We start from the raw sequence: 24076 nt of genomic DNA, 5'->3' as shown, positions 1-24076 counted from the left end.
ATTAGACGACAAATTCATATTCTCTTTAGTTGCCTTTTACGACAACCAAGGAATATTTAAATGGAACCCCCTTATGTTATGTCAGATCATTTTATTATAATATACATATATTGTTGAAAATTAACCCTTGATGGGGTATAGCGCGGCAGCCACACGCACCATCCTTCACGATTCGTTGAAATGCTCCACAGCTATTCTGCGCCTACAGCCCTTGGGTCGATCCACTCGCCTCTTGGGAGAGTGGCTTCCACTACATGACTTAGCCAGCAAAACAGTTACCACTCGTCCTTAATTTGTGACCTATTATCTACTGCGATTTCCACTTTCAGACCACATTGTGTACGGGTGACCGACCTGTGCACCGACCAGACCGAAATAAACGAAGAGCTGATGAAACGGGGGTCTAAACTCTGCACATGTTCCAAAATTATCCGTAGAGTGTTGATGTGGTCAATGCAGGCTTGTTCTGGGTCGATCAAGTGTTCAATATGTTCTTAGATGTGTTCCGGGATTATTTTAATCTTTCCGACAGCAGAAAGCACGCCGATACCCCTCCAATTGTCATACTCACAATGGGTGACCTTAGTCAAATTCTTAATGACGTTCCCCTTCCCCCACTCTCTAGGTAATGCCCGGGATTCCTAAAAGGCAGTGAAGTTTTCTACTGATTCCTAGTTTGGACCACCAACCCTATGCCTTCCCATCACACACAGCTCTCCACGAACAAGGTGTAGTCAGAGCCGGCCCTTGCAGTGATATCAAACATTAGGATAACAATGTCATCTGCCATTTCCGAGGAGCGTGTTTATGTTCCAGAAACCAAGGTTCAGTTTCCTTCCTTTGCCCGTTATTCTGTTGAAACCCCGATACGTTCTCTCATAAATAGTGGCCTCACTATAAGGAATGGAGAGCAGTCGATCAGCCTCAGCGGCAGATTCAATCCTTCCAACTGACATGTTGTTTGCCAGTAGTTGGAATACGCAAGATAGAGGTAGACAATTTGTTCTTCTTTTTCTTCAGCCTTTGTCCCGTTCACAAGCGGGGTCGGCTCGTCGTGATCGGCTTCGCCATTTGGCTCTATCGAATGCCTGATCTGGGTGCAATCTCGAGGCTTTCAAATCCCCATCCAGCGTATCAAGCCACCGTTGTTTAGGTCTGCCTTTTGGTCGTTTACCATCGACTTCGATGTTCAGACCAATCTTTGCAAGTGAATTCTCGTTTGCACGAATTGCGTGACCATACCATCGAAGACGCCTCTCTCGCAACTTTTCCACGATCGGTGCAACCCCATAACGATCGCGGATATCCTCATTTCGGATGTGATCTAAACGTGTGACGCCACTAGTCCAACGTAGCATCTTCGTCTCCATTACCGCGAGACGCCGTTCATTGTCTTTTATGGTCGGCCAACACTCAGAACCATAGAGAGCGACTGGACGGACAACATTGCGGTAAATTTTAGATTTGAGACGTTCGTTGATACGTCGATCACAAAGAACACCAGTTGTGGAACGCCACTTCATCCAGGTTGCGTTAATGCGTGAAGCAATTTCATAACGCAGTTCTCCATTGGCTGATAGCGTTGACCCGAGGTATTTAAATCGCTCAGATCTGGGCAGATCACTGCCGCTGACAGTGATTGTGCCTGTTTCATGGGGATCGGTCGTCAAAAATTCAGTTTTGTTTAAATTCAATCTGAGACCGTGTTGCATGAGGCGATCATTCCATTTTTGAACAAGTTGCTCGAGATCATTTTTGCTATCAGATGCTAGGAAAACATCATCTGCATAAAGCAGTGTGTAGGGCGCTGGACGTTGGATATCCCGTGTGACGGTGTCCATAACAAGGACAAAGAGGAGTGGTGAGAGGGCACTTCCTTGATGAACTCCAACAGAGACACGAAGCGGTTTTGATACACCCGCCATACTTCGAACTTTACTTTTCGGATCGTGGTAGAGCAATTGAACCCAGCGCACGAGTTCTTCTGGCACGAAGTGTTGTCGTAAAGCATACCAGATTAGTTCGTGTGGTACACGGTCAAACGCTTTCTCTAGATCCAGAAAGGCAATGTAAAGAGGGCGATGCTTCTCACGGTGTTTCTCCATGAGTAACCGCTTGGCGTGTATTGCGTCAGTAGTTCCGCAGTTCTTGACAAATCCGGCTTGATTCACGGTTATTTCAACGATTTCGCGAATACGGTTGTCAAGAATGCGTTCAAAAATCTTCATGGTATGGGAAAGTAACCGGATCGGACGGTAATTTGAACATTCTGCTGGACTACCTTTCTTTTTCCATATTGGAACAGTGGTACTTTCTTGCCAGTCAGATGGTGTTCTTCCTTCCTGAATAACCCGGTTAAAGAATTCACTCAGCCACGGTGTTGGGTCCCAGCTCTTTGCTTTCCAGAGCTCAGATGCGATGTCGTCAGGTCCTGTTGCTTTCCCCGATTTCATTTGTTTTATTGCCTCCTCGACTTCAGTTGCGCTGACTGGTGGAACTGCTCCAAATGTCGGCAATGATTGTGGAAGTGGAGGATGAGCAAATTCTTCAGTTGAAATCTGCTCGAAGTATTCTCGCCATCTATCCGTCGCGGCTCGACGATCAGTAAGCAAAGTACCGTTCTTGTCATTAACACAACAGAAGTGTTCGATATCCTGTGTGCGTTCATCACGGCTTTTAGCAAGTCGGTACAGATCTCTCTCGCCATCCCGAGTGTCTAGTTTATCGTAAAGATTTTTGAAATGGTTTGCTCGGGTGACAGCGACCGCTTTCTTTGCTTCCCGGTTGGCATTCTTATAAATTTGCCAATTAGCAGGCGTTTTATCGTCGAGAAATTTGTGGTAGAGGCGTTTCTTTTCACGGACCTTCATTTCAACATCATCATTCCAAAGCCAAGTATCTCGGTTGATGTACCGCTTACCCGGCTTGGTGACCCCGAGGGTTGCAGAGGCCGCTTTGTGGATCGTGTCTTTCATTTGGTTCCATGATTCTTCCACATTCGTAATGGTTGGCAATCGCATGAGTGAGACCGCTTCTTCGTTCTTCTCACCAAATCGCCACCATTTAATGCGCGGCGGGCCAGTGCGTTCCTCACGCCGTTTTATCGGTGGCTTAATTCGCAGGACAGCAATCAACGGCCGATGTTGAGGTGCGATGGTCTCATAGGGAACGACTTTGCAATCAGTGACAGTGGTAAAATGTTGACGTCTTATGAGAATATAGTCGATTTGCGTTTTATTGTTCCCACTATAAAATGTGGGAAGATGGGACAATCGTTTGATGAACCATGTATTCATAAGTACAAGGTCATGGGTGTCCGCAAAATCGATTATACGCTCGCCACCTTCGTTGCGCGCTCCGAACCCCTTTCCCCCATGGCACCTGTTACCGTCTGCCTTTTCACCCACATGACCGTTAAGGTCGCCGGCAATGATTATGTAATCGTCAGCAGGCACGTGACAAGTCTTTTCATCGAGAAGTTGCCAGAAGGCATCTTTCTCAGCATCAGGTCGGCCTGTCTGTGGTGCATACGCGGTGAAGAAGTGAATAGTGCGATCAGCTGATATAATGGTGAGCTTCATCAGCCGATCATCAAATCGTTCGACTTCTTTAATGGCATCACGGAAACCCTCTGAGATGGCAATGCCAACACCATATTGAGTGTGTGGGTTACCAAAATAGAGAAGTTTGTAGCCATTTTTACCGCGGTCGCGTTCAATGTCGCAGCTTTTGGAACCAGACCGTCGGGTTTCTTGCAGAGCGCAGATGTCAATGCACCTTTTCCGAAGGGCTCTTGCGAGTTCCTCGGTCTTTCCAGTTAGGGTACCAACATTTAGCGTGCAGACACGTATTTGTTTTGTTCGTTGTGTGCGGACTAACTTGCTTACGTCCTGACGCCGTCCATGCGTCAAGAACCCTTGCCCATTTCTCGACAGGACCGGGGCTCGTCCTGCCGCGTCGACTGAGGTGGACGCCCTAGCATTTCTCCGAGGCCTGTGACTTAATCCGATCATCATGTTTGTAACGACATTCTATGCATTTTCTCGGTCGACCTGTCGCGGGGCCTGTCACCAAGAGAGATCAGGTAGGATTTAACATAGTAGAATAACTCCAACTATACTCTATTTATCTCTTTCCCTGATCTCAGCATTTTATTTTTGTTTTACTGAGGATAGTACAGAGTACGTTGCCTCAAACCCTCCTCCTTTACCTGGGCTTGGGACCAGCATACTATGTTAATAGCATGGCGGAGTTAGGTAGACAATTTGTTCTACAGCTGGAAAATAGATATTTAAAAACTGAAGCTGCGAAAGGCAGCTAAAAGTTTATAATTAATTCTACATATGTTCTCCTCCATTAACAGACCATGTATTACTGAATTGTATCCGATTGTGGCTCGTAACATACCCCCAGCAAATATACAATTCAAACAATTGCAATTATTAGATTTTATTTAACGAGGGGATATAATTAATTAAACGAACTAAATGAGAATGACTGCTATTGAACCCCACATGGACAAGGATGTCATTTGTCACCCAACCAAACACAATTGGTGATGTTCGCCTGAATTTGCTTTTCCAGTTATTGCAACCTTTTTGAAAATTCAATTATTGTCATTTTAATCAGCTAATTGCCTACTTATTTATTGCATATGCTATTATTCCGAGATACCAAAAATGAATATTTAAGCTCTCTGCAGAGATTATTAATTTACTGCGAATTGGGGTCGAATTTCCAAGTAAATGAGTTGCAACTTGTTTGTCGTCCAAGTAAACGTAATTTATTTTCCGTATCAGATACGTTGGTATACACTCAATAAATTGCTATCACCCGTAAATGTAATTTGTCCTTCGTGCGATTTTCAACAGTTCCCGGGAATCGGTGCTCCCATTTGTGCAGAAAGGTCGGTGATTCGCTCTGTCACGTCAGTCTTCCCACGACCAACATCATCATTATCCCCGTCGTCATCATTATTACTATCCACATCATCTGTATCTGCACCATCCGAATAATCATCGCAGCTTTACATACATGACTTCACTCAAATGAAAGATGTTTAATAATAATGATAATAAAAAAATCTTTTCCTCTTTTAATTTTCCAGATGGCGAAACCCTTAGAGTGCTGGTTAATGGAACGGCCCAGATAAAATGTGATGTATCATCAAATTTACAAAACGATCAGGTCCTGCTCGTCGTTTGGTACAAGAACAATTTGCCAATATACAGGTGAGTGTATATGTGACCGTAAATTTGCATATAGAGTACCTTCCTTGTTTGGATAGGTTGAGCTAAAGTTAAGGGATGTGCCTCTCCGGGCTATATAGTATACATACTTCCAGGAAGTTAAGTGTAAGGCCGCTTATGGGTATCAACAGAGTAGAATTGAATAGTACGTTACGTATGATGCGCGTTTTCTGTAAAATCCTTTATCTTATCTTACCTCCCATGAACATCACATTTCTGTCGAAGGGGGTGAAATGCATTTACGCCGTGCCGAGCTCTTCTTCTTAGACAAACTACCAGCTAACATACTTCCCTGTTCCTTCTTAAATACTACAGCAGAATCGATTGATATATTACATTGGGATAGACCAAGAAGACTACATACAGGAGATTCGTCTCCCAGCGCATTGCTTGAATTTACATGGTTGGAGAAAAGCAGTGCACATGTTCGACGTTCTGCAATCACTTGTGCGTGAAAAATTTCGCGCTTTTACTATGGCATTAGTGTCGTGCATGTGATACCTGTGATGGGGAAGCATACACAAGAAAACTATCTAAGCGTCATCATTACACACGTCAGTTAGCTTCCTCATACATAACCCATGTATTTGCAATGACATTCGGTGCCGCCTAAAAACTCAATTTACTCCTTCTGCATGTAGTCTTCTTGGGGTAAACCTGCCCAGTTTAGAAGCCACAAAACCCGTTTAAAAAGTCTGACTTTTCCGTTCCTCTTATGCATCTCCATGTTTTCCACCCCAGGTATCCTTAGAAGAATGCAATATACCAATCGGCTGTGTGGAGTTGCCAAATCTCCCATCAGGCGCGTCTCTCCGTGCGGATAAAAGAACTGGATAGGTGGAAAGTAAACGCCCACCCGTGGATAAAAATTGGCTATGGGAAGTACACCTAGAAATCAAACCAAATATGGAGGACGAGAAGGGTAGTTTTTGTTACCGTGCAGGACTTCGGAAGCCCAGTACCGGGGGTCTTTTGGAGTGGGCAAACGCCGAAGCCGGTCCCAAGCCCGGTTGTGAAAGGAGGAGGGATGGATAGCTTCAGTCTGAATGGCTGTACGCCACCGCAGCGTCTCAGGGGGTAGGTGAGGAAAGTGCAGGAACTTTGCAGTCTTGCAGATTACTCACTAAGGAAGCTATCTCAACACCTGGCAGCTAGGGATAAAATGCACCACCAACAATGAGAAGAAGGAGAAATTTAAGGTCCGGTACGGATAACCGGCGTGAGTCGTTCGACTTGGTGACTGGGTCGGGCTCTCGCAGTGGACAGACAGCACGGCGTCGAAACTGCTAGTCGTGGGGCAGTTCGACGTCTAGGCGCCACGACGACCAGGAGCACAGCTCCGCCTGCTGCAGCTGTTTCGCCACAATCTGTGGCGACCACTTCAGCAGGTTCGCGTAGGAAGCAGATGAAATGGACTGAGGAAATGAACCTCTTCATCATCCGCTCCTACTACGAAATAACGGCAGGGGCGGGTACAACATCTTACCGCCCCTTGTTGCACCAGAGATTCGTCGAGCGTTTCCCGCAATTCGCGCACGTGACTGTGCAGCGAGTCGCAGACCAGTACCGCTTTACTACTCGCAGCGACACAATCCCGGCCACCATCAGGGAACGTGTTCGACTTGAGGTCATCGGGGAAACTGGTGACCGAGAGTCGATTGGAGCAGAGGCGGAAGCATCAACAACACCACGCCGCACTGCAGGCAACAGGTTCAGTACTCGCCGAAGCACTCTTCTCCACCGTCCAGCTGAGGTTTCCGCTGAGGTTTGGGACGGATTCCAAAGAGCGTGTATAGAATTCTCGGATGTGGATCCTTTGCATAGACCAGGTATTCCCAGGCTCTATGCATCTCCAGCAACTCCGGGAATTCTATCTCAAATCAATGATGAGATTGCATCTCGGCTGTGTGCTGATATGTCGCTGCTGCAACTACAATCACTTGTGTATTGTGGTGCGGTTGCGGCTATCAGATTGCACGGTCAGAAGATTCGCTTTCGTGTTATTGGTTTGAGTGACAAAAGAGATCCACCATGGAAAATTCGTCTGGAACGTCGGCGGGACTCACTAAGGCAGGACATTGCTAGACTGATTCAGATCAGCACTGGCAATGCCAGCTGACGGGTGAGAAACAAAGCGCAGAGGGTTTACCGGAACTATGCCATCCCCTGTGAGACACCCGTTGTTGAAATTCTGGACACGCTAAAACAGAAACTTTCTGTCATATGCAGTCGATTACGACGGTATGACGAAAGTTATTCCAGACGTGTCCAGAATGCAACATACGCGACGAACCAAAGGAGCTTTTTCAGATCTCTCAAAGAATCCCAACAGAGCGCCCAGACAATACAGTTTTCGGTGACGGAAGCGAAAGAGTATTGGGGTGGACTTTGGGGGTTACCTGCCCAGCATGCTGAGTGGATCACCGCCGAAGGCACCCGCCATGCCAATACACCTGGCATGAATTTTGCGGATGTTACCGAAGAGGAAGTTCGACGAGTCATAAACAGCTCGAAGAACTGGAGGGGCCCAGGTCTGGATCGGGTGCAGAATTTCTTTTATAAGAAATTTACCAGCGTACACAGTCGGTTGGCACGCAGTATAAATGAGGTCATGAGTCGGCCGGAGGAATTTCCACCTTTCCTCACTGGGGGGATTACCTACCTTATCCCTAAGAAGGACACGGTGCAGGACCCTGCAGACACAAGACCGATCACTTGCTTACCAACCCTCTACAAATTCATCACGTCCATTATTAGTGGAAGGATCAATGCGCACCTCGAGACCAACAACATTCTGTCCGAGAAGCAGAAGGGCTACCGAGTTAGGTCAAGGGGTTGCAAAGAGCAACTCATTATCGATTCGGTAGTTGTACGAGAAGCAACTAGAGGCCAAAGAAACCTCTTCAGTTGCTATATTGATTATGCCAAAGCTTTTGATAGCGTTCCGCACACCTGGCTAATCGACATCCTACATCTGTATCGCATTGATCCGAAACTAATAAAGTTTTTGGCGACAGTCATGGAAGGGTGGCATACCACCTTATCAGTCCGCACATCTGAGGGTGCTAATACCTCAGAGCCCATCCGTATACGGCGGGGCATCTTCCAGGGGGATTCATTGAGTCCCCTTTGGTTTTGTATGACACTGAACCCCCTTTCATGGCTACTGAATGATGCTAGAGGGCATGGTTTTGCAATAAAGTATGGCCTACGTGCTAAGTGCGAACTGACACACTTGATGTACTTAGATGACATCAAGCTGTATGCTGGTACTGACGACCATCTTAGAAGTCTGTTGCGAATAATAGACATGTTCAGCCGTGATATTCGGATGGAGTTTGGATTAGACAAGTGTCGAATCCAAGCCATCCGCAAAGGTCATCACGAGCCGCATGCCGGACATAGCATTGGTGACCTCCACATCGAAGCTATGACCGAGACAGACTTCTACAAGTACGTAGGAATTCTGCAAGGAACCCATGCTCGAGTTGGTGATCTGAAGGAGGCTCTGCTGTCCGAATTCCTGCGACGTGTAAAGCTGGTGCTGAAATCGCATCTCTCGGGAAAGAATAAAATAATCGCGTTGAATGTATTCGCTATCCCTTCACTGGCTTATGCATTCGGAATATTGCCGTGGACGAAGACCGACCTGGAAAACGTCCAGCGGCGGATACGGACAACTATGTCCAAATTCCGAATGCATCACCCAAAGCCTGCCGTGGAGCGGATTAACCTGCCTCGTGACATCGGAGGTAGGGGCGTGGTTGACGTGGCGGCACAACATCATCGCCAAGTCGACTCGCTGCGCGCTTACTTTTACAGCAAAGAGCAGGCGAGTCCCTTACATGCGGCTGTCTGTAAGGCAGACTGTGGACTGACTCCACTTAACTTGAAGGATCGATCTTTCAATCCTCTGAGTGGGGTGAAGTCGGACCAGGAGCGGATCGAGGAATCGAAGTCAAAGGCAATGCACGGTAAACACGTGAATTATCTTTGGCAGCCATTTGTCGATTTGCATCTGTCGAACAGATGGCTGTGTGCTGGGGAGCTCTTTGCTGAGACGAAGGGGTTCATGTGTGCCATTGAGGATGGCGTGGTCGCCACCCGAGCTTATAAAAAGCTCATCATGAAAGAACGGGTGGAGAACGACCAGTGCAGAATGTGTGGTTCAGCGTTAGAGACGTTGGACCATCTCATTTCTGGCTGTACTGTTATGGCACCGGTGCAATACATCTCCAGGCATAATGCTGTATGTAAGGTTATCCATCAAAACCTTGCATATAAGCATGGGCTGATCACGGGAACATGTCCGGTTTACCGATATGAGCCGCAAGCAGTACTTGATAGTTCTGCTTACAGCATGTATTGGGATCGGCAAGTTCTGACTGAACGCCATACCGCACACAACAAACCTGACGTACTGTTAGTTGACAAGACGGGTCGCTCCGCGTATATTATTGATGTTGCTATCCCCCATAATAGCAACATTGAACGGAAATACGTGGAAAAGAAGGTGAACTATGAGCCATTGGCTCGGGAAATCAAAGAAATTTGACGTCTCGAGTGGGTGGTTGTCGCTCCCATAATATTGTCAGCTACAGGTATTGTACCTAAATCCCTGACGGCTTCGCTTGATGTCCTGGGACTTTCGCACAGTCTGGTTCAAACAATGCAGAAGTACACCATTTTGCATACGTGCTCGATGTTGCGGGGAGTACTCGACGGATTCTCCCACTGACCTACCACCGGCCACCACCACCAGTGCCCCTTTAGTTTTTAAGTAGGTAGGATCGTCCGAGCCTAAATGCTTGGCACTTAGTGCTAGTATTAGGTAAAATCCAGCATCTGCCGAGATTGTGATAACTCGGAAAATAATAATAATCGTTGGCACAACAATCCATATTGGATCAGGGCCTTGAAGTGTGTTAGAGCACTTCATTCAAGACCGAAACGTTACACTACTATATATACTGTAGGAGACAATGTGGTCAGCATGCGCTCGCCTGGAATTATTACCCTGATTTGACTCAGGTACTCATTCACAACTTAGTCCACTGGTATCCGACGTCAAATCACGATACAAATCCCACTGCCACCAGTGAGATTTGAACCGCGACCTTCCGTACGATAGCCTTGTACCCTAACCACTCAGCTATCCGGACATGGCTCTGATACGAGGTATTAAGTTGTCCTATATTAGGGTGGTGGGGGAGAAAAAAGCCCAGGCGTCCTGTGGCAAAGTCACAAGGGAGACGCAGGTGACGCCACCTGAACGTAAGTTAACTGAGACCACGGGCAAACGGAGTAGGGATGGAATTAGTGAATCGCTTGGTATCCAACAAGCGGCCAAGAAGAAAAACGCCTCCCAGCCAAAAACAGCTGCGCCGGTGAAAGTTCCGGGTAGTTGTTCGATTACGGGTCCAATTGCGACAAAAGGGGAACAGCCTACAGATCATAACTCGAAGAATGGAAAAAGGGGAGCGGCAAAAAGTTGCATAAAGAGAAAAAGAAGACTCGTCCCGACGTAATCATTATTTCCAAGAAAGGAGATATGTCCCATGCCGACATTCTTCGGAAAGTCAAAGCCGATCCGGAACTAACAGAACCGGGTGGCAGTGTGAGCCGTATCAGACGTATGCAAAAGAGGGATATGTTTCTAGAACTAAACAAATCTAGCGAGGAAATAGTGGATAGTTTTCGGGGTCAGATGGAGAAGGTCCTAGGTGAGCAAGTAGACGTGAAAGTTCGGAAGCAACAAATGGTCATCGAGTGCAAAGAGTATATCTGCGCTGCGCTAAGGGAACAATTCTACCTTAGCGAGCTAGAAGACAGTGTCATCAAGAGGATGAAACAGGCATATCGAGGTGCAGGAAGTGTGGTATCAAAGACTGCACTGAAGATCCACGGTGTATGTTGCGCAAATGGAGAACACGAGTAGATGACCGGCACGTTATAGGCGGTGGCAGGTACCCGGCATATAGGAGGGAGATGAATCATAAGGCTAAATGAGGCTGATACAAATCAACCTCAACAATTGCGAGGCAGCTCACGACTTGCTCTCGCAAACCATTTGAAAGTCGAATGTGGACGTGACAGTAATATGTGAACCGTACCGAAATTACGTTAGTGCTACGTGGAGCAAAGACTGATCGGGAAACCCGGCGATATGGGCATGTGGACGGCAAGCCATTCAAGAAGTAATGGCATTCCCGGGAGACGTATTTTTACGGTCCAAAATCAACGCGTCCATATGTACAGCTGGTATACTCCTCTTAGTGCAACATTAGCGCAATATGAGAAGATGCTGAACGGCTTCGTGTTGGACGATAGGCCCACAGCGCCAAAACCATTGCCGACGACTTACACGCGTGGGTCTCAGACTGGGGAAGTCGGGTAACGAACATCAGGGGCCAAATCTTGCTTGAACCTTCGCGGAACTGGACATCGTACTAGCCAACGTTGAACAACGTGTCCACCTTCCGAGGCAGAGGGCTAGGCTTAATTGTCGATCTAACCTACCCGTTGGTGAGAGGAATGGTCTGGCGGGTGGGTGAGCACTGTACCTACAGTGACCATCATGCCATCTTTCTCGACATCAGGAGCGGGGGAGGCGACAGTCGAGTGAGCATCAAAAGCGGAAAAACCAGTCCACCAGAAAGAATAAAGATTCGAGACTTCAACTTTGAGACCGTTGATAATTTATCCTATCTAGGGTCGAAAATCGTAATCGCTACGACGATAAAATCTGCGCACGGTTATTGGCTGTCAACAGAGCCCATTTCAGCTTACAAAAGCTCTGTCGCTCGAAACGTCTCACCATAGGCATTTATCTTGCCAGTCCTCATGTATTCTTCGGAGCATTGGGTTTTTAGCAAGAAAAATTGCGAACTTTTGTCTGCGTTCGAGAGAAGAATCATCCGAAGAATTTTTAGCCCCCATGAGGATTGCTGATTCCGTAGCCTACATAACGACGAAGTCTATGACCGATACCCTGACCGTCTGGTTGTGGATAAAATCTGGCTCAACAGGTTGTGGTGAGCGAGTCACCTAATCCGTATGGATGAGGATGATCCAATCTGAAAAGTCTATAAGGGTAATATCTATGGTAGAAAAAGAGGACCAGCCGAACCCTACCTGAGATGGAGCGATGACGTAGGTCAGGACGCAAGACAGCTTTTATGAATATCAAATTGGTGGACCTCCCGCAAAACCGGGATGTCTGGAGTTCCTTAGTAAGGCAAGCCTAAACCGGATACCGGTTGTTGCGCCGTTGATGATGATGATATGACGACAATCGATCAACTCATTTGAGCCCACGCCTTTCAATCCGATGTCTGGGATTTGAATCCGATTGTCAGGGACGTTTGGATTCGTCTTTGTGCTGATCCGCTGCTAAAGGCTTATCACTTGCGAAGGTTAAGCGCAGTGTTAATGAAACTCAAGCATGGTCTCACGACAAAGATATAGGTGCGAATCGATAACATTTCTAACTAACACCTCGCGCACGTAGTGACCATTGAGGTCTAGGTTTCCGGGGTATACAGTACAGCTTAACCTAATTTACTTACTAAATGGACCGTATATAGCCTATGAACGTGAAATGTTCATCCGAGAATAGTACACAAGCGTCAAGCAGCCTTATGTCAACTTCCCTGAATGTATGTTTACCCGATTTTCATTCAAGATTAGCAAAAGCTTATGACAAGTTCCAACTTCCATACCCTCCACGCACTTCAGTTGAATTGGAATTTGATTAATACCGCTACCAACTACATTTCTTGATGAAATCATTCACCAGATACTCGAGTAAAAACACAACCCTCTCGAGCACAACCTTCTATTAGTGATAAATGAACTCTTCCTTTCTTTTCAGCTACGATACGAGAGGAGCCCACGCCGAAACCCCCTCACATTGGCGAGATCCAGAGGTCCTTGAGGAGAGAGCGCTCTTCAGAACGGTTCGGGAGCCAGCCGAACTGATTATTAACCCTGTTCTGGTATGTGCAAATGTATCCTGCTTGAAGTTGTACTTGTACAGTATTCTGTTTCCTTTTTTCCGTACTCATGCACTTGATAATCACTCTTGTATCCTTATTTCCGTTGCTTCTCGTAGAGAATATTTGCCTAGGCTCTGCCATTGTGGATCATTCATTTATCGAGTTCCTTTTTGTGTTATCTTCGTTACAGGAAAAAGATGCTGGCAACTTCAGATGTAGAGTAGATTTTAAATTATCGCAAACTAGGAATAGCAATGTCAATTTAGAAATAGTTGGTAAGTATGTCGTTCGTAAAAATTTTTAATTGGCAATTTCTAGGGTAGCACGTCGTTGTTATTCAAAGAGACACCTGGATAGCTGCGAAGGATGATTGGGTGGAGGCTTTTAATGCGAATAAGTATTTACATTAATGATGAATTGAAAATAGTTGGAGCTTCCGGTGGGAACAATTTTAATTAGCCTAATCCAACTATATGTAGTGCACAGAAGGGAGGATCTACTGTTGATTTTAACGATTTCATATTTCAAAATGAATTTTTCAGGACCCTTTTTAAGGTTTTATCTAAAACTGTGTGTCTTTTTTCAAGGAGGTGGAAATCTTCAAAAGATTCTGGCGTGGACACGTCAGACCACCCCGACTTCCCCTATTTCATAGAACCACTTTTAGGTGTTACAGCACTGTACGGAATTAGCTTACTTTAGCTAGGTTTCCTTTCGTCTTCCCGTGGGGTTGGTAACCGAGCCTTCCTCACTTCTGCTTTTCGCAGTGTATCCTGGATTGCTGTGATCATGGAGTTCATCGTATCCCAGTTCTTCTGGCAAGCTACCATTCTGTGCACAAAATTTTTTTGGTCATAGCACTTCACCTAGAGTTCCCTCTAGGTTCCTCCTTTCTTCCACGCACACATGACAAAGAAGAATACGTGCGCTAGGTCCTCTGGGATCCCGGCGCAGTTTGGACAATTAGATGATCTAATAGAAACCTGTACAGATATTTATGATTACAGTTATTATAATTTATCTCCCCATCCTTTGCCTCTAGCCACTTCTCGATGGAAAGGATCAGCCTGTAAGTTCAACGACCCTGTTGTCACTGGTCCCATCGCTTTTGTCATCTGCTTATGGATTTATACTTTTCGGTTTTTTTCACTTTCGGCAAAAGAGAGGTGGACCGGATTTAAGACATGTTCATTATCTCGTCTGCCAGGATGTTAATCAGCATCATTTCCGAGATGACGAATGTTACATCATCTGAGACGGTCCTGAAGTCAGAACACACCCTGAAGGCTGCTCTTTTGCCGAACACACTCTGTTTATGTGCATTGCCTAAAATATACAGAGCTTTTCTCCAAACTGGGACTGCATATAGCAAGGTAAAACTCATCATCCTGACTATGAGCCTGCCGTGGCCCTCCTACGTTCGGTATCATGCTTGCTAGAGCTATACTCGTGGTGGAAGCTTCTACGCAAGTATGCTTTATATGCAGCTTAAAATTGAGTTTTCCGTCTATCATCGCTCCTAAGCATTTGATGGCTGCCTTAGAGTGATGATATAATTCCCAATTCTAATTTAGATCTGATTTCTCTTCTTAGCGACGCTAGTCCAGCACTCTCTAATCAAACCTTTACGGCACTGATTGCTTCGCTTGATTACAACTCAGCATCTTCGATCCGCTTTGCAACCACAACCAGTGCTATGCCATCAGCGTAACCCACCATCGTCCGGAATCGAAAGGTTTAGTACATCATTGTACATGATACTTCACAGTAGTAGGTCCAGTCCCCTGTGGAACACCCCCGGAGATAGCGCAATCTTCGGTCCATCACCGGTATTATACGAGAGTGTTCGTTATTGCAAGTAGCTATTGACAATAGCTGTGAGCTTGGTAGGAACACCAATCGTCGCCAGCCACTTTCGTATAACGTTCCAATGGACCGAATTAAATGCATTCCCGACGTCCAGGGTCACTACTACGCAATATTTGCTGGTGCAACCCTTACAGTGGATTACAGTAACCATTTTGATGGCATCGCTGGTTGATCTGGCTTTACGGACCTCTTATTGCCGATCTAAAAGGCCACCTTCGCTCTCAACCACCGGAAGCAATCTATTCTAAATTACCTACTTCAACCTTTTCCCTATAGTGTCTACAAGACATACGTATGGGTCTATAGAAGGACTGTTCTTCTGGCGGTTTACCAGTCTTAGGCAGCAGCACCAGCTTTTGCTGCTTCCATGATGTAGGAATATCTTTCTTCGGACATGTACCCTTCGAACAACTCTGCGAACATAGCCGGTCTAGATTTCACGCAAGCCTTATTCGATATGCCGTCCAGACCCCGGGCTTTGCTGTCGGCTATTCGACTCCAGCGGCTCCTTCCTAGTGACCAATGGAACGGACATCACATTTACGGGCCGCAGAAAAGTGCTAGTACTCCCCTTTGCTGGAGAAACAACCCCTGGATTATTTTTAACAAGAGGATGGGGCATGTGATCTGCGGAGATGAACGACCTCTGAATGGTCCTGTCGCGATTTTGTAGGCGCTACCCGATTGATTTAAGTCCGTCTTCAAAGCGAGCTCCTTAAAACATTGCCGCTTGCTCCGCTGGATAACGAGCTTCAGGTTCTTGCAGGCTTCTCTATAGGCATGCTCCTTTTATCCTTGACTGATCCTACTTATTGACCTCTGAGCCGTTCGTCTGGCTTGGTGGCAAATTCAAGTGGGGAATAAGCATCTCCTAGGCATCGATGCGTTACATGCTTTAGAGATAGATTGTGTGGAATAGAGAGCTCCATCCGTGGGGGTGTCTGTTTTGCTAGGCAGGTCTAACCACACTTCAATGAATGCCACACCACCATGAATGTAATCCATCGCTTCTGCAGACCATTCTGACGTTCTGTTGTATTTTCGCTTTCGGAGTGCGGGTTTCCTGCACTGTGGCTCACTTCTTAGTTTGAAGGTGATTGCCACGCCATCGTTGCACATAAAGTCCTCAGTAACTTTCCAGGACATATTACGTGTGAGTGCAGCGCTGGATCCAACTTCCCAATTGGCGTTTACATTTCCTTTGGTGGCAGGAATTACATCCAACCGGCCGAATGCCTCTAATAAGCACCGCCCCTTTGGGTTAGTTTCTTTGCTGCCCCACTCGATGGCCCACGCATTAAAGTCACCGATTGTACAGTACAGAAAGCCGCCTGACCTATAGTATATATACGATGTATACGATTCACTTATGATGACAATCTTCATCGCAGATTCGTAAGTGGTCTGCGCAAGCAAATTCTGTGCGACACTGTAGTGATAGAGGTTTATTTGTATTAACCTAATTTTCTCATTGCAATTAACGCCTTCCCAAGTTTTGGACATTTACCATTTTCGGCAATGTGCCAGTTATTCTGTCCCTCCTTCCCTTCACACAAAATTAATGTCCGTTTGTTTGTCTGTCTGTCACACGCATTTTTCTCGTGGAGTTTAAGGGAGGATATATGCAAACGGGGGGGGGGGGGACTTTTTTTCCAGCAACATACCCATGTCGGATATCAAATGAAAGGTCTCGGTTAGTACTTTCTGATGTCCGTCGCCTTTCAGACTAATCTTCGCAAGTGAACTCTAAACTTGTGAAGATTAGTCTGAACATCGAAGGCCGTGAGAAAGGATCAAAGCGCCGGCCGAAACAACGATTGCTTGATACGTCGCATGGTGATTTGCAAGCCTCGCGACTGCATTCAGATGAGAGCAAAATGGTGCAACCAATCACAACGAGTTGATTCCGCTCCTAAGCGGTAGAAAAGCTAAAGAAGAAGTGGGAGATATATAAATTTTATTTACAGCAGGAGAATATTGCGAGAAAACTCTGGTCCGCCAGGTGGGCAGCGTTATTTTTTTTTTTTGTGGGGTAGGTTTGGTGAATGCGTTTACGCACAGAGTGTTGGACTCCCGCAACAGCACGCTGGCGGACTACCAACTAAACACCTCCCTGTCATCAGAGAACTAGCCTGGAACCGTTTGACACATTACTTCGGGCTAGCCCTCCCGCCCTCCCGGCTTTGGGAGCCTTCAAGTCAGGGAATTCCTTTCACCAACGGGAGGGGAGGGGAGGAAGGGAGTTGTTAGTTCAGGGAACCCCTTACCGTCCGATCCCTCTGCCGGTCGAGTTCAATCTTCTTCGTAGTAAGAAGAACCCGAACAAAATGCGCAATACGATTCCAGCTGCCAGCGCTCTTCAGCATCTCTCTGACAATGTTGTCTGGAGAGAGCTCCCCTGTGCCTGCATAAAGCGGCTGGCGGAGGCCGTCCCACCTCTCGCAAGAGAAAAAGGTGTGTTCAGCGTCATCCGCCACTCTATTGCAGAACACACAATCAGCAGATCACGCCTTCCCAACCCTGTGCAGGTAAGACTGAAAACCTCCATGCCCACTTAGAAGTTGGGTAAGGAAGTAATCAATCTCACCGTGCTTTCTGTTCAACCATGGGTCTAATTTTTCGATGAGCCGCGCAGTCCACTTGCCCCTTGGCTCATTTTGCCAAGAAAGTTGCCACTCGTTAAGGGTGCGTTGACGTTCTTCACGGGCAATCACTTCTCTTAAGTTTTCGCCCTTACGGCGATAGATAGCTTTGCGCTCCTTGGCAAGGAGGACAACGGGGATCACTCCCGCAATCACCATCACAGCCGGTTCGGAGAGGGTGCGATAAGCAGACGCCACTCGCAAAGCTCCCCGCCTCTGCACTTGAGCGAGGCGTTTACGATGCACCTCCTTGTCAAGGGCATCAGCCCATACCTCCGCACCATAGAGAAGGACGGACTGCGTTGCTCCCATGAGGAGACGTCTCTAAGTTGATATAGGGCCGCCGACATTCGCCATTAGCCGACTCAAGGCCGCGACTCCTGCTGCAGCCCTGTCCGCGGCTGCTTTGATTTGCTCGAAGAAGCTCATCTTCGAGTAGAGCATTAAACCAAGGTATTTAATCGCTGGTTTTGACTCTATAGTCAACTCGCCGATCGATATGGGACGCAAGGTCGGGATTCTCCTTCTGGTCAGGATGACTACTTCGGTTTTTTCCAGCGCAAGGTTGATACCATCAGCGTTATCAGCACTAAATAGGATAAACATATCAAACCAATTCGTGTATAGTTGTCACCAGTTGGTGCAGAAACTTGGCCGATTGAAGGAAACGTTGCATAGATGGGTGCCAGTGTACTCGGACATCCCTAGTAGCGAGGAAATTGAAAGGAAGGCAGAGCCACGCAGCTGCCTGGCCTTAGATCTCAGATGAAGATACCTCGGTGTGGTTTTCTTTGAGGAGGGAACTGTCAACACTCTGCCTCTGCAAGATGTTCTCGGATTCGCCGGGGCGGACATGGAGCCATTGAATAGGCGATTTTAGGAGTTTGTACGATGGGCACGACAAAATGCTGCGGCTTCCTTAGCAACTATATGAAACTAAACCTCAGTCTCGAGCTCTGGGACCATGCGACCAGCATTTTGCAGGCAGCATCAGACTTGCTAAATTGCCCTGGTGACGGGAATCTTGATCTCCTTACTATGGTGTAGTATGATAGCTACACCAAGGTCAACGGCTTAGCCAATAACGGTAACCTCTTTGATGGATCCATGCGGAACTCCATAGGCTGTTCGACACGATTAATGGCTACCTATGAATTGCACTACAATGGCCTCTCTAGGGAGAATTCTATCACGACACCCTCCAGATATTTGGCTTATTGACGTCGAAATCAGAACTAGCTTCCGCTGCTGTCACTTTCCGAGGAAAATCCCCTCGTCGTAAATGTTTTAACAAACTAATTTCCCTGGCTGTCCAAATCGTTAGTGCATTTTTAAGTTTTGTGTAAACACAAAACCTTATTAAAATCGGTTTACCGTCTGTCTGTCTGTCTGTCTGTCTGTCCGTCATACGTATTTTTCTCGGAGACGGTTATAGCGATTGACACTAAATTTGGTAGAAAGGTGGGAACTGTGAACGCTTGCACATACAGTGAGTTACATCCTTTTACGTTGAATTTAAGGGGCGGTTTTTTTTTCATCAAATATAGTCATGTGGGGTACTAAATTAAAGGTCTCGATTAGTACTTTTTGAAGCCGGTCTTAGTTTTGACATTTCTTGGAAAGGTGGGGAGTGCGGGGGGTTGAAAGTGATCATTTCTTTAAGGGGGCCATTCTCAGAAACTACCCAAAATCTGAAAAAAATCAGGAGGCTGCCACTATATCGTGCCTTGGCTCCGAAATACCTTTCATACCGATATCTGTTCAAAGAAAGTTAATAATACTATAATATATTACTATAATTTTTTGTAATTGGCTGGAAACCCCCCCGCCCCCCTTAAATTCATCCTAGCGGCACGAAATTCTGCAGTGATGTAGGTTATAATGTAGAGCATGATCATACCAAGTTTGATGGAAATCGCACTATTACTAACAAATTTATAATACGTCGAAATTGTTGCTTCTTTGAAAATTGAAGACTATCAATGTCAATATCACCCGAAAGTGGACATATGCATGTATTACGTGCTACGTACTAAGAAATACACAAAACCTTTCGTACCTGAAGCGTCCAGCTTCCGGTTTCCCGACTTGTTTATCATTTGCTTTATTTTCCCCCTACGTTCTACTGGAAAAAATCCTAATAGGCGCTGTTAATGCACTTTTAGCTCAGTTGTCATTTTGGGTCCTTGTAAAATATGTCGGCACTGCGAGTAGGGTCTATCGCCAAGCCCATAACCCGTTTCCGAAAATGTGTGTATGTGGAGGCGTTTGATTCACATCTGGCTGCCACTTACTTTACCTCGTCTTTTAGGTTGTTAACTTAATTTTTGATACCTCGTCGTATACATCGTTAACCCTATAAGTTGCCGATAGGTTTTACTTCCTTTTCAAGTCAGTTTTATTTATCCCTGTCGGGACCGAGTTGTAGGGGGATATTCATTGGTGCCTCTATCGGGAGAGTTGAAGGTTCTTAAAGGGGATTGATTTGAGGAACATAGGAAAAAAGCAGACATTTTAGATGACGAAGCCTTTCATCGAAGGTTAGACCCAGAAAGGAACTCATAGTGCGCCAAGCGTGTAAGAAAGGATGTTGGGGAGAATTTATGCGAGGAGAATCTAAAAAAAAGCACAGTGATGCCTCAATATGACATCTACCGCTCAAGATAAACTCTATATTGATGCCTGATCAAATAATAGTATCTACTATGTATGTATGTTATGTTCGTAATCGATAGACTCTGAAACCGTTCACCCGCTTGCCATGAAAGGTTGGATCTTCAACCCCATTCTCGTAGTCGGTAGCAAGTTTATACAGAGGAGACGGGCGGTCTTTCCTTCGATCCTAACGCAAGATTGTTGCGGTCACCCATTCTTGAAAAGATATGGCTCTACAAACAGGTTTTTCGGTATGTCGTCTTAGTAATATTTTGGTTTTCATACCTACCGCGTTCAGGAAAAAGGATGGTCGGGGTATGCAAGAGAAAGTTGAAGGTCTTCCTCTGTAATTTTTCAACAAATGCGCGGCCATTCTCCCTTAAAAAATGAAGCCACTCTAAATTGGGGCCATTTTCATGTCAAAGCAGTCGAGGATTAGGTTCAAAGTTTAATGCCATCATCCAGAAGGAAAGGAGAGTATGGATGGAGAAGCTGGGGATTTTCACTGTCAAAGCCCGTTGAAAAAGGGCAGCGGTCTTCTCTCTGTAAAAAGTAATGACACTTCAAATGGGAGATATTTTGACATAATCACGGTATAATCAGCGCCACTGCTGGAGGATACACAGAAGAAGAAGGTCCCCCTTTCTAGCATCACCGAATAACTGTGGTGGTCATTCCTCGTTGAAAAGTTATGACGTTATATTGAAAATCCATTACCCAAAAAGAACCTTCGAACACCAAGCTCTTCTTACATAAAAAATGTATAACATCTTTTATAACTGAAGCGCCAAGTTTCAGCCTTCAGCTTATTTATTTATTATTGAGCGAGGGATGAACTCCAGGATTTCGAGAATAATTTACCTGCACCAAATACGAAAGTGATATAAAGAAGCGTAGTGGAGGGTGCAATAGTGGACCAATTAAATGCTTGACAATCGTCTCCTTGTAATTCTTTAATTTATTGTTTTTTAAGAAACTCAAACATGTTCACAATTGATTTTTCGCATTTCATTTAGCGCCATTTGCCACTGCGTATTTACCCTGTTTCGCCCCAAAGTAATACGATAGAGTGGCAACTTCACTAAGTACCGTCTGAAAAATATCCTTTTTATCCAGGCAAAAATCTTCTGAAGTCATTCTAAACCGCAAGTGAATGTATTAAACAAGTCGTTATGTCGGTCTGTGCGCATTAAATATTACACAGGCCAAGTATTCAGGGAATATCATATTTGGAGTTTTCGGGAGGAGCGGCAGGATTATGCTGAAAATGCCAAAAACATAAAAACAGCCCTTAACCCTTGCTGCCAACGACACAGGGGATGGCAATGTTACTATACATTTCTCTTTTACCTCGTAGTTATGTCCGAAAAAAAATGTACTTAAATTTCTACCTTTCTACCCTTCGGTCCCAGGTCTGCCCGGGTATCGAAATGAAGAGGGAGTTCCAGTAAAAACCGTTTGGAATAATGAGAATTTTTTATGGGGTGGGAATGATTACAGTTTACTTTTCAAAGTTGCATGAATATTATGAGATATTTTATTAGTGGGTTGGGACAATGCAATTGTGGTTATGAAAAGTTGAAATTGGAAGTTCGGATCATCCGGAAATGGAGGTTAATAAAGTTATGCATTATTGAGCATGCGGGAATATCGTATTCCTACATTGAGTTTTCCCGGTAATCGGTGCTTCAGGATTCCGTGCGTTATGATGTAATTACAATTTCCACTTAAATTCCTGATTTCAACAACGTTAACAATTTGGAGTACATTTTCCTCTGGGCTTCTGAACCAACCAAATTAGGTTTGTTGGGAAATTCCCCAGAACGTGGACATCCCCATCGAGACCTGAGGCCAGTGACATATAGACAACTTTGGCAATGTCGAGATTTTTCTAATTATAATGGGTAGGGTAGGGATCCTTAGAAAGACGCTTTTACGTACGGTGAAGGGCCTGTCATTCATAACTACTAAAACCCCCACCCTTCCTCTCCCAATATTCGCCCCTCTTCTGTCAATAGCTTTAGGGTACATTTCGAGTTCGACTTCGGCAGCCTTTCCACGAGATTTTCAAATTCCATATGTTCATTCAATGCATCGCTGAATCTCCTTCAATGGCATACAATAAACTCAGGGTCTGCCAGTATAGCAACACATTCGAGACAATCAGGAAACTCGGCTTTGTGTCCTGTAAGGAACTGTCTCAGAGTGTTTATGGAACCATTTCTTAATCCAAGGGGTGAAGCACATAATACTGCGGCAACCATCGCAAGTATCTTCGGTGCAGTTACTTCATAGTACTCGTACCTAGTCACTTCGGAAGGACTCGGTTTTCCCCTTTTCTAGTGATAGTGCCCTGCTTCCTAAGAGATCTCAAGAAATTATTTGTGCAATGACAGAAACCTCGAACTGCATTATCACACATAGGAATCTTGCTTTTCGCCAGTGCACAGTCTATCATCAATGGTAGAGATGAGTTTTCTATTATCCTCTGCGGTATCTACCCCATGTGTGTGTATGAGGCAGGAGAGAGGCATAAAAATAGTAGTGATCTCTTGTACTCGACTCCCTCTTCAAAAGAAATTTCTCGGATTCATTTACGTATTGAGGGATTTCGGATTAGCGGAAGTGATGCTACCTGTTGTAGCGACAATACTTCAACCTCAGAAAATTGATGTCTGATGTGCCCATAGCTGGGGCGCTCACATAGAAGATGCTCCGTGGATTTCGCTTCCTCATCACAGGATACTCTTCTTTTGAGGGATAGACTCCTAGTGCAGAACCCTATTGGGTTTTCATGTCTACAATGTCGAAGTTCGCAGGCACTGGAATCAGTTTTCTATTCTTCTTAATAACTTTTCCAATGCTCCATGTCTTTGAGTTTCACACATAGATCTGAATGAATTGATCCAAAACATGAGCTCATTGTGGTGCTTTAAATCTATATATATATATAATACCTTTTTTTTGTTTTTTTTTCCGCCGCAGCTCCGCCGCCCGAACGGCGGAACTACAGCGGGCGCGTGTGGGATTCACACCCACTAAAAACCACCCCCGGTCTCTCCAGCCCCAGCCCCGCGGGACCACCATTGAGGTATTACTTCGCGGGGTAGGTTTGCTCTTAGGCACTCATCCTTCTCCTATTTGCAGCTTTCCTCCTTCTTTGTTCCTTCAGCAACTCCTCCTGCATTTGGATGATTGCGGAGCCAACGGCAAGCCACTTCTCCTCGGACTCCAGCATCTCAGTAACCAAGCTCTCCGGGGTCCCGCTCCTGCCCAGCACCTGGTTTAAGCTCCTTCTCTCCATCGTAAATCGTGGGCAGTGAAACATCACATGCTCTGGATCCTCCGGTATGCCATCGCATCTGGGACAGTTCGGAAAATCATTCAACCCAAAGCGGTGCTGATACTGCCTGTAGCAACCACCGTGTCCCGTGAAGAACTGGGTAATGTGGCAGTTGGTCTCCCCATGTTTTCGCTCAAGCCACACCCTAATGTTGGGAATGAGCCTGTGCGTCCACCGACCTTTCGCAGGCTCGTCCCATCTGCGTTGCCAGAGATCAAGCGACTCTGACCTTGCCGCACTTCTACGCGGTGCATGCCCCTTCATATGTCTTGCATTGTACAGGACACTCATTTCTTTGGCCAGAATGTCAACCGGGATCAT

At 45.8% G+C, this 24076-nt stretch overlaps 1 protein-coding gene across 2 annotated transcripts in view; it reads left to right on the top strand.

Moving 5' to 3' along the window:
* LOC119660359 (synaptogenesis protein syg-2) overlaps positions 1 to 24076 on the top strand; it is a 354674-nt gene that overhangs the window by 191561 nt on the left and 139037 nt on the right. For both annotated transcript variants that reach the window (XM_038068867.1, XM_038068866.1), the window contains exons 3-5: positions 5108 to 5231; positions 13123 to 13246; positions 13437 to 13521. In XM_038068867.1, coding sequence (XP_037924795.1) covers positions 5108 to 5231; positions 13123 to 13246; positions 13437 to 13521 — 333 coding nt within the window. The remainder of the gene's footprint in view (positions 1 to 5107; positions 5232 to 13122; positions 13247 to 13436; positions 13522 to 24076) is intronic.

This window comes from Hermetia illucens, chromosome 6 (assembly GCF_905115235.1).
Source record: "Hermetia illucens chromosome 6, iHerIll2.2.curated.20191125, whole genome shotgun sequence".
Taxonomy (NCBI): domain Eukaryota; kingdom Metazoa; phylum Arthropoda; class Insecta; order Diptera; family Stratiomyidae; genus Hermetia; species Hermetia illucens.
The sequence above is the reverse complement of the archived record's forward strand: the minus strand, read 5'-3'. Positions and strand labels throughout refer to the sequence as shown.